This window comes from Tetrao urogallus (assembly GCF_951394365.1).
Source record: "Tetrao urogallus genome assembly, chromosome: 1".
Lineage (NCBI taxonomy): Eukaryota > Metazoa > Chordata > Aves > Galliformes > Phasianidae > Tetrao > Tetrao urogallus.
Genome location: NC_136813.1, coordinates 116,635,182 through 116,647,064, shown reverse-complemented (window position 1 = coordinate 116,647,064; position 11,883 = coordinate 116,635,182). Strand labels below are relative to the sequence as shown.

At 42.2% G+C, this 11,883-nt stretch overlaps 1 protein-coding gene across 1 annotated transcript; it reads left to right on the top strand.

Moving 5' to 3' along the window:
* Positions 1-784: 784 nt before the first annotated feature.
* On the top strand, positions 785-7,279 carry GABARAPL1 (GABA type A receptor associated protein like 1; the record flags this gene model as incomplete). Its single annotated transcript, XM_079541492.1, has 4 exons — positions 785-874; positions 5,024-5,102; positions 6,077-6,195; positions 7,214-7,279. 4 exons carry the CDS (start codon positions 785-787, stop codon positions 7,277-7,279), a joined length of 354 nt encoding a protein of 117 aa, XP_079397618.1.
* Positions 7,280-11,883: the final 4,604 nt, after the last annotated feature.

Below are 11,883 nucleotides of genomic sequence, written 5' to 3'. Positions count from 1 at the left end.
TCAAAACAGAACAGTCTTACGTTTTCTAGTCCATAATACTACATCCACACTATTCACAACATCTAAAAGCTTTCACAGTTTTGTAAGAATTAACCACATAATACAACAACTTTATTCCTAAAATACGTGGTATTTCTACTTTTTCAAATCAACTATTCCTTAAAACAAGTTACAAAACACACTTCCTCAACTCGCCTCCTCTCCCTTGTTGTTTAACCGGAAAAGAGAATAAACAGAACAACCCAGATCTGCTAACAGCAGGGACAGACACAACAACTAGCCTTCTATTTTCCCTTTTTCCTCCGCTGTACAGCTCACAACCACGTACAGAACAGCCTCATGAAGGCGCTCGCACGGGGACACCTCGGAGGTCGGTGCGTGAGGACGGGCGCGCGGCTGCGTGGATAACCCCTGAGTCACGCACTTCACGTTTATTTTGGCGGCTGTGTTTCTGCGGATTTTGTTGTTGTTGTTGTTGTTGCTGTTCTTTTTAAATTGTTACCACGAAAAAAACCCGAAACGCACAGCAACCCAACGTAAAGCCAAACGCCCACCACAGACACACGCACGAGGGCGGCGCGCTCCCCGGCTGCAAGCGCCCGCACCGCGCTGCAATGGCGGCCGCGGCGGAAGGGGAGGGCGCGTCGCGGTGACATCACGCAGCAGCACGGCACGGAGCTGCGCTCCGCTGGGCTCGGCTTGCGTGAGCTGCGCGGGTGTCGTTGGGTTTGCTGAGTCGTAGGTGACGGTGGGAGAGCGGTGGCCGGCTCGGAGGTGTCGCATCATGAAGTTCCAGTACAAGGAAGACCACCCGTTCGAGTACAGGAAAAAAGAAGGGGAGAAAATCAGGAAGAAATACCCCGACAGAGTCCCCGTGAGTGTGCCGGACGAGCGCTGCCCTCGGGCTAGCTGTGCAGACATCGCCATTCTTTGCTGTCCTTGTCGCTGCCGCCTGCTGCTTTGCTTCTTTTCTCTGAGAAAAACGGGATTAGGAAACATGATTACTTTGACGTTTCGATATTAATTCCAGACTGCTTTCTCTTTAGTGCGAACGTATTCGTTGTTTTACGCCAAGGTCTGTGGGTGGGTGTGGGGGTCTTTTTTCAGGCATCCGCAGTAATTCGACTGCAAGAACGCTGTTAATCTTATTATGGCAGCCTGTGTGCGTGGGACTGGCGGATGGGGAAGGAGCTTGCTCTGGGAAAATGGAGGAGAACAATGAATGAGTAAAACAGGCGTTCTTTGTAAGAAAAAAGACCTAAATCAAATGTTTTCCTTTTATTTTTTGCCTTTTTTTAGAGCTTGCTCTTCAGTATAGTCGTACTCCGTTCTTTTCCTTTGCGTGAAAGAAAAAAAAAAAAAAAAAAAAAAAAAAAAGGATGCTAAATAATAATTCTCAGTCTTACTTCTCTCTTGTTTAATCATCCTGTGGAAAAAAAACAAAAAACAAAAAACAACAAACATCATTTGGAAAACAAGATCATCTTCTAGCTAAACTTTCCTTCCTTATCCTTAGGTCCCTCTGGAATCCTGGTGGAAAACTCCTGGCTTTATAATTTGTAACAATAATTGCCAAAAGAAATAGTAACACTAGTTTTTATTTTATTTTATTTTATTTTATTTTATTTTATTTTATTTTATTTTATTTTTTTGTCCCCTTTTAATAAATGGTTTACAGCTTTTCTCTCCAACCCCACTGGGAGAGTTCTGTCCTAGATGCAGCGTGCAAAAGAACTGTTACAACTTAGGTTTTCCCTGTAGGATGGGACCATTTTTTCATTTTGAGAAAGGCCCACAACTGGGTTGATAGAAGTTCTTGAAAGTCAGAATTTGGGTACGTTTTACCCAGTCATTTTTGGGGCCCCTAGCACATCAGAGCAGGTTGAGCACATAGTGTATGCAGTTCTGTCTTTTGAGATGAGGACCTCAGAGGGCTCAGCTGGTCAGGAGAGAGGCAAACTGTAAACTGAGGGTCGACATGGCAGATTATGCAGCAGGTCATGATAGAAGTAACTGGAAGAACCATGTGGAGAGCCCGGCAACAGACCTGGTGTGGCAGGAAGTAGAAATATCAAGACAGAGGGGCATTAGCAGAGTGTTATGGACAAAAACAGGATCAAAGTGAGTGAGGTGTGCTGCAGCTAAGGAAAAGTGAGAACACTGCCTGGAGAGGTCTGATGTGTATTGTTGGGGGAGGCTTGTTGTTGGAGCTGCATGTGGAACAAATGAGTGCAGCAAATGGTTTTTACATCAGTTCTGTCACTGCCCTTCACAGCAGTATGATCCTTAACAACAGTGTCCCTTTGGCTGCCAACGCTTCAGTGTCGTGATACATCTCAGCATTTTGCTGAAATTAGACAATTTCAGCATTCTGCCCCAGTCCATTGTTACCAGAGTCACCTCCCAGCAGTAAGAGATATGAAGGTAATATGTGTCTGGCCTTTGGATTGTTTTTGTAGATTTGACTCTGTGTGCAAAGTAACCTTTAGAAGAGATACCTACCTGGAAACTGACTACAGTTATAGTCTAGGAAAACACCTCCATTTTTCCCTGACTCTTTGTAAGAGGGAGATCTGTCTCAAGCTTTATGATTTGATTTGAATCCTTTCTAGGTGTTTAGAATCCCCAAAACTCACCTTGTCCTCATAGCCATGGCATAAATCAAGGTACCCTCTATCTTCCTTTGTCTAGCGACTAAGCTAAATGCCATCCTTTTGAGTCAGTTTGGTCCTGTCACTGCTGCTACCTAGCAGTTCTGCTTACCAGTCTTCTAAATGGAAAGCAAAAATTAAAGGCTTTTTTCTGCTGCAATTTGTTAAATACTACCTTGTAGCATTTCAGGATAAGAAAACAGGCAAAGTACTCTTGCTGGTCAGCCTGCATCTGTGTAGTGAGATTGTGCCTTTCCTTCACAATACTTACCAATTGTATCTTGTATGGAAATGCATGTCCTAACACAGACTTAATCTGAAAGAGCTCAGTTGCCTAGTAGTTGAGGTTCTTGAAGTTCTTGCACTAGCAAACTACACATGTGTTTTAGAAAGAAACAGAATTTTCAGGGCTTTTGGCTGTGTTGGAGGCATCTAAATGGAGTGCAGCGCAAAGATGTCCAAGCCAGCATCTCTACTGTGTGATATGCTTTGCAGATACTTGGATCTGGAAGGAGGAGAGTTTGGTTGGTGTGGCACTTTTTCCAAGTTAATACACAAAGCTCATCACATTTTTTTCCTTTGGCATACTGTTTCATTGATGTGTCAACACCATTTTCCTCCTAAAGAAGGAGGAAGCACAAAGCATGACAGTTCAGCCTTTTCTATTGTACAACTGACACAGCTGCTGATTTTTGTTGCCAAAGGGCTGGGAGCATGAGTCCTTAGAAATTAGTCTCACAGTGTCTCACATAGGCTGTATACAATCACAGGTTCTAGCAGAATTACAAAGTTTAGAAAGTTCAGAAAATTGAACTTCTTTTTTTAGAAGGTTGAAAATGGTTTCTGCAGAATGTAGATTGAACCATGTGACATATCTCTCTACTTGATCAAAAATACATACAAGGAAAAAATAACAACTGCCACCAGTGTCTGCATTTTCTTTCCACATGCACGCAGTATTTCCATGGAAACATATCACCAAGCTTTGGAAAGATTTCCAAACCTTTTTATATTCAAGTCACTTGGAATAGTTCCTATTTCAGAGAGAAGCATTTTGCCTAGCTCTGGTAACATAAAGTTCTATGTAGCAGGAGATCTCTTCGCCTCTCTGACCTCAAAGCTGCTGAGCTTATTCTTTCTTATGTCAATGTATAATGAGGATTAGTATTTGGTGCCAAAGGTCTCTGTAAGTCCAGGTGGTAATGTGTTGTTTATTCATTATGTATTTATACAAATAAAGAAATGTGTGTAACTATATTAAATAGGGGAAATAACATCGAGTTGTTGGATCAGGTCCAGAGGAGGGCCACAATCAGAGGGCTTGAACACTTCCTCTGTGAGGACAGGATGAGAGAAGCTCTCTGGGGCTCTTCAGCCTGGAGAAGAAAAGGCTCTGGGGGGACCTGTGTAGTGTTCTACCAGTACCTGAAGGGGCCCTACAGGAAAGCCGAAGAGGGACATTTTAGAAGGGCATGTGGCGACACGATGAGGGGAGCTGGTTTTAAACTGAAGAGGATAGATTTAAACTAGGTATTAGGAGGAAATTCTTTACTGTGAGAGTGGTAAAACACTGGAACAGGTCAGTCTGCCCAGAGAGGTTGTGGGCGCCCCTCCCTGGAGGTGTTTAGGGCCAGGCTGGATAGAGCTTTGAGCAACCTGGTCTAGTATGATGTCCCTGCCTATAGTAGGGGAGTTGGAACTAGATGATCTTAAAGGCCCCTTCCAACCCAAGCCATTCTGTGATTCTATGAAATAACCTGAAGGGATATGAATTTCAGAGCAGAAGATAACTACTGAAGAACTGGCAATTTGAAAAAAAAAAAAAACGAAACCTTCCTCAGTAAGCTGTAGCTTCTCTTTTAATTCTTTGCTTCATTCTAGATCACTGTGGGTGAATGTGGAAATTAGGATATGGGACTACTGGGAATGGAGCTGATTTTGTGTCAGGCAGGTTGAAATGTAACTTGGAAACAGCTCAATTTACTTGTATTTGTGTAGTAGCCTCCTGGTAGCTCCCTCATACAAAATTAACCTGCCTTAAGACTATCAAGGTGACCTGATTTTTTTTAAATTATTATTATTATTTTTCCCTTGGCAATTATGGTTTATTTTTATGCTTATTCCACTTTCCACTTTTTATTCGTTGTGCTTACTGCTGTAGTCCTGAGCTCCCAGCACAGAGATTGCCAATGATTTGCTGTCTTCTTCTTACCTATCTATTCTTTAATGTTGTGTATTTGTTAGGGATGAAAGGAATTTCTAAAGGCCTGGTAGGACCAGCTTTCTCGAAGGGTATTGCCTTCTTCAACTTCTATTTCTTTGGTTCATTTTCTTTAATGATGCCCATAGCTTGTCTCTTTCTACCTCATCAGGTAATTGTGGAAAAAGCACCAAAAGCCAGAGTACCTGATCTAGACAAAAGGAAGTATCTTGTGCCTTCTGACCTCACAGGTAACAAAGTCTGCCTCTGTTCTTGATTTTCATTAAGATGGACTTATTAAGTGACTTTAGTTCATGTGATCATCACCAAAAATGAAAAATCCAGGCAGGACTCAACATTTTATCACTACCCCAGTTTGCCCAGCTGTACTTATTGTATCTATGTATCTTACAGTCTAGATTACAACGTGCAGAATTCTTTGAGACTGTAGGTGTCACAGTGACTAAAATAATACGTGTGTGTCAATGTGACTTCCAGCTGTGGTGAAAATGACTGAATTGTGTATCACAGGCAGTGGTGAAATCATCAGTCACTGATGAGGTAACTCAGGTATACTTGCTGCAGGAAAGGACAAGTTCTTGAAATATTCTCATTGTTGTCCACTACTGTGGTTGGAGTCATGACCATGATTTTTTTTCTGAGTGTTCATGAACATTTTTGTGTGATTACATTTGTTTTCATTTGAGAACATAAATAAGTTACAGGAGCAGCTTTTTTTTTTCTTTTTTTTTTTTTTTCCTCCTCTTTTCCTCTCATTGCAGTACGTAACTTATTGCAGAATACTTTCTTATGCAGAATAGCTCAAATAAATAAGGAATTTGTTTTCAGGAACTGCAACCCATTTACAGTGTGAAAATTCTCCTAACATGTTTTTGATGTACAGAGTTTAACGTTTAAGCAAGTTAGAAGTCTTCCACTAATCCCTGCAGAAGAACAATTCATACCATAATAGCTGGGGTATGGATTTAGAGAATGTGGTGGTCTGAAGCAGTACTGATTAACTTGTGAAACTGTCAGCTCAGTGTGGATTGGCTGCTAATATTGTTACAGTCATAAAGTTCCTACCTGATTTTCCACACTGTCCATTTTCCCTAGTTTTTACATACAGTATGTGACTTCCATCACTTCATTCTTGAAAGAAAACAGCCATGCTTAGTTGGAAAATCTCTTTGTGTCTGAGGCATTCTCCTCTGTTTCTCTTCAGTTGGGCAATTCTACTTCTTAATCCGAAAGCGGATCCACCTGAGGCCAGAGGATGCACTATTCTTCTTTGTCAATAATACCATCCCTCCCACGAGTGCTACCATGGGTCAGCTGTATGAGGTAGGTCTGACCTATCTTTCTCTTCTTGTTCAATACAAAAGAAATTTTCTCTTAGCAGTAAAAGAACACAGTATCCCTCTGCAACTAAATGTCTATAAATACATTTTGAAAGAATACTAAACCTTTGTTCAGGAGTACTTTTTCCTAGCTTGTACTGTATAAGGACATTGTGAACATTGCTTGCTAATATTTCTACTAAGCAGTGTTACTTAACTTTGAAGGCATATTCTGTGCCCATCATTCCTCTGTTACATAGGCATTGATTATATCATGGTTGCTTTGCAGCCTGGATTGATTTCTCCTTGATTTCTCCTTGGGCTGTGCTAGTGGTTTTTAATAGAAGAGCTCCAGTTTGGTGCTGCAAGCCTTATTTGACCTAGCACTTTTTGACAATGACTGGATAATTTGTATATGTAGACTAATGAAGATGTAAGATTAACTACTCAAATCTGGCTATGTAGAAATAAGTACATCTGACTATCTAAAGCTGAGATCAAGACTCTCTGGCATTCTGCAGACTTTTTGTATCCATTTAATCATTTAACATCTCAGTTTTACTGCCCCTATATAAAAGTGGACTAGTATCACAGCCATTTAGTAAGGTGTTCTGAAATATGACAAATGTAACAACATTTATCAAATACCAAAGTATGCAGAGATTGTTTTTAATGTTAGAGCACTCCTAAGTCACTCCTCCTGATCTTAAGGTTATGTCAGTGCTGACATTCTGCTGCATAGCCTGCAACAGTCAGAGCTGTTTCTGTTGCATATTTACAGCACACTATCTTTTCTAGTAAATCCAGTGTATCCAAAAATATGACGTGTCTAAATTTAGAGGTTGAGCTGTGAGTAGAGGGAGTTTCTGTATATATTCTCTTAGGAAAATGTGGAGCTATCAATGTAAACAGAAAGGTTATGCCTCTTTTTTGCTACAATGGTTTCCTTGTTGGATTTTCTCATATGTAGTGAAGAACTACGGGGCTGTGGTTTGATACTTTTTTCTTTTCTGCCCTTGCAGGATAATCACGAGGAGGACTATTTTCTCTACGTGGCCTACAGTGATGAGAGTGTCTATGGCAAGTGAGCAGCAGTCCCCCAGGCATGCAGGCGAGATGGACTGATGGAACTGATTGGGGAATAGGGGGAGGGTGTTGAAGAGGAGGAAGAAGAATGCTTGAGAAGAGGGGAAGAGGACTGGAAGTTAACCACATGCACAGTGCCATCATCTTCCATGTGTTAATTATAACCATTATTTTTAAGTTGAGGGGCGGGAGGGTGGGGGTATTGTAAATGAAATGGTGAACTGATAGGCTAACAAGAGGTTCTGTGTTGAGGAATGGGAGAATCCACTGTTTGTACTCTTCCCTTATGCAGCTGGAAGTTGCTAGCTGGTACTGGAGGCTGCTAGACAAGCCAGTGTAGTGGAGCTCCTGGAGAGTGAATGAACAGGAGGGAAATGGTTGTTCATGTGTAACCTTTCCATTGGATGCAGAAGGCATGCCTGGAACCTGTACACTGATCTTGTCGCACCTTACCCATGGCACGGGCTGCATACCTATGAGCATTCAGTAAGCTGTGAAATATTTCACCCTGACCATACAAGGCTGTCCTGTGCTGATAGTCCTCACTCTAGCTGCTATATGTGAAGTGTACCAAGTCTACTGTATTTCCTGTTGCTTCCACCATTTTAGAATGCATTTTACTCCCAGCCTCCAACTCTGAGGGCTGGGAGCTACTCAGCTGTGAGATACAGAGATGGAGAGGATGAGGGAAAGAAGGGAGGAATATTTTTTTCCATTGTTCTTCTAATTGCATGTTCTGGACAGAACAATTTGAGACAACTCTTTTGTTCTTTTCAGTGAAGCTAACTGCTGAACTCATAAACAAGGACCTCAGGAGAACAACTAGCCCACTTCAGCATTGAGGCAGGATTGAGTATACCGAACATGTCCATAGCTATTCATCCAATTTATTCCTAGAGACAGTCATGTAGGCAGACTCTGGAGACTGCTTAGATAGTCTGTTCCAGTTTCTAGCTAACCTACAAGTGAGAGTGCTTTTCTTGCTATTTAAGTTTAGTCTCCCTAGCAGTGCATTAATACAGTTAACTAGGGGTGGTCTTGTAACTAGTGAACACAGAAAATTATCCGCCAGTGTTGTCCTTGCACCAATCTTCTGCAGATTTGAAGTTGGCAGAAATCTTTTGGGTTTAGCCCTCCCTTCCATGTCTCATCCCTGTACAGATCTTGCACCATCTGCACAAACAGAAGAGATCAGTCCCTCCCATGTGTCTTTTGCTTTTTGTGATTGGACAGCAGTGTCACTCTTTGACACGAGAGGTGCTTTTAGACATGAAGGGGAAGGGGAAAAGATTCTCTGTAGGTTTTTTTATTTTTATTTTTTTGTTGACATTTTTTACTTTATTTTAAGCCAGTGTTGTGTATGCCCCACCCTTGGAGGTGTTCAAGGCCAGGCTGGGTGAGGCCCTGGACAACCTGTCCTAGTGCTTGATCTAGCAGTTGGCAAGCTTGCCTATGGCAGGGGAATTAGAGCTTGATGATCCTGAGGTCTCTTCTAACCCAGGACATTTTATGATTCTATGGAAGTTACCAGATAGATGCTGTCCTGTGCAAACCTTACGCTGTCATGCCAAAGCAGTTACTTCTTGGTGGCACAAACAGCAGATTTTCCCATAATTGCCATAACTCAGATGAGGGGCTGTGGTTTGGTGAGTGAGCTGACTTTCAGGAATGTTTAGAGGTTTTATCTAAAGATAGAATAACTGGACCTGAATTATTGCAAGCATTCCTATATTTAGGGGGTGGATCAAGTGGGAGGAAAAGACGAGAAAGACGAAGGAGACAGGCAGAGTCCAAAATAAGTTGAGGGTATTTACTGTATTTACCTGAAAAAGTTAGAATCCAGTTCTCTGCATTCCTCAGGAATGATAGATCAAGATGAGTGCTTCTATGGTTGTGGAGACAGGAAATCAGATTGCAGCCTTTTCTGATTTGGTCCACTGAGAAGATGGAAAATGAGGCTGGGGGTGTGAAGCAGGAGTCATTAATACAGCTGTGTGAAGGACAGGGATGCACTGTAGTGCAGGAGACTCACTGCCTGTGTGGTACAGTAAGTAGCAAATGAATGGAAGAAAAGGAAGCAAAGAATCCAGGCAAGGTAGTCATAAAGGGGAAACAGAAAACGGGGGAATAAAGGATGAAGTGGGGGAATAAAGGATGAAATAGGTGGGTTTCTACAGGCATTTTTCATCCTGAATTTCAGGTTTGTTGTTCTATCACGTTCATCTGGAATAAATACATTTGGAGGACTTGTATCTGCTGCAAGTTTACATAACTTCCTCTTTTACTGGACCACTCTCCTTCAGTTAGACTCCTTTAACATCCTTGGGGTGCAAATGCACGTCAGTCTACTCTTCTAGGAAGCTCTGAACGTTCTGAAGTAGAGAATAGACTCGGAAGGCTCTTTAGGGTAAAAGAGAAGATAAAGGCAAATTGTATACAGCCCTTTGCCACTGTCCCACTTGCTCACATAGTGTGCCGCTAAGCATGTGATTGTGTGTTGTCTCAAAGTAACGTGTTTAGGCACACGTAAGAGAGAAAGAGTTGGTATCTGGGTTGTGTTTTTTTGTGTTCAGACCTCTTTTCCCCTCCTGCTGCTGGGTTTATAAGTAAAAAGAATGGGACTTATCTCAGCTGTTTGCGACGTTTGAATTAACACTTTACATTAGTTACTTTACATTTCTTTTAATTGGATTGTGGCATTTACTTTTGTTTTTGTGCTAGACTAACACTGTACGAAACAATGACGGTAGTTCTTTTTTTGTGTTGATTAGCTGCAGGTTCTTTTAAAAATTCATACTACTTAAGCTAAATCAACCAGTCAATAAAGATGCATTTGAAAATCACAGGATTGGCCCAAAATGTGATTGACTGTAGTATTTATCACCGTGTGTGCTTGTAAATAAAGAGCCTGACTAACCAGGGCTGCTTTGTCAGAACTTCTTGCTGCTATGTTTTTGTAGAACTCTAGACTTCTTCCATCCTGTCTATAAGTCAGACCTCTCCATTTTTTATTTTTTTATTTTTTTATTTTTTTGTTGTCACTTGTCTGTGTCTTGCCATGCCACTCGTGAACTTTACTTAGATGTAGACCATGTAAGAAAGTCTTAAGGAATATACTGGATGTGCAGAGACGTTCTCTGCCATTTTTAGGATCTGTGCAGAGCTAGCTAGCTGATGGGCCCCAAGGGCACAACCAGACTTAGCTACTGTGCCTACCCTCAACCCACCCAGGACTCCAAGTCACCCCCACAGCCACTAACATCTTCAGCTGCAAGGTCGCAGCGGGGCTGGACTCCAGACTTCCACTGCCTTGCCCAGCCATACTCACTCCCTGAGCTGGGCACATCCATGGCCCAAATTGGCCCTGGCCTATCATCATCCATCAGCTATAAGGAAATCTGGGATTTGCTAAGAGGTAGAACTGCAATGACAGCAAATCTAGGTTTGTTTTCATAGAATCCTGGTATCACAGAACAGCCAAGGTTGTTGGGGACCTCTGGGAGTTGTTTGATCTAACCTTAAAGCAGGGACAAATAGAGCTGTCTGCCCAGGACTGTGACCAGGTGGTGTCTGAATATTCCAAAGAGGGAGACTACACAACCTCTCTGGACATATCCTTATGGATATTTGCGTGCCAAGAGGAAAATAGCCCTGCTGGAAGTGAGTAAGCCAAGCAGGTAATGTTTTCCCTTAGCATAGCCTCTCCAGGTTGGTCACATGTAGCACACGAGGTAATGGTGAGAGAGGCACACAAGCTTCCCCCGTCTTTCCCATCCTCCCCAGCAGCCAGGCCAGGCCAAGTCAGGCTCTGGAGTATGGCTTTCCAGCTATGGTGTCACCTGTGAGTTTGTGCAGGTGCCACTGGCCAAGACAGTCAATGTGCTTATTGCGGGTTAACCTCAGCAGGCAGCTAAATGCCAAACAGGTTCTCCTACACTTGTCCACCACCACCACCCTTGGTGGGACAGAGGAAGAGTAAAAATGAGTAGAACTTGAGATCAAAGTTGAAATAAAAATTATTAAATAAGAAGTAGAAGAAGAGAAAACAAATCACTCACCACTTACTGTGGATGGACATGCCTGGTATGCTCCCAAGCAGAAGATTAACTGCCTGAAAGTCCCTCTTCCTTTTTGTTACTAAGCATGGTGTTATGTGGTATGAAATATCTCTTTGGTTAGTTCATGTTGTCTGCCCTGTATCCCTTTCCAGCCCTCTGAAATCTGTTTACTTGAGGGAAAGACTTGACACTGCAAACATTCTTTAGCACAAGCTAAAACGTATTATCAGCATTGTTTTGGTAACAAATCTAAAATGCAGCACCATACAAACTGCTGTGATAAAAATTAGCTCCATCCTAATCAGGATGTGACCTTCACCTCTTACCTTGCAGTTCATTGCTTCTGCATGCTACACCTGCAGAAAATTGCTTTAACCACTGAAGTCAAAGTTTGTAACGCTGAAACTCACAGGGATAAAACCTGCTAAGTCTAGTAGTATATTTCTTTCCCCACCGAGTACAAGGTACAGCCACTGTGTGCTTTTGTTGCAAACACTGAAATCTAACAGAGGCAGTAATTCATCCTGCACTGTGTTAACTCAGAGCCT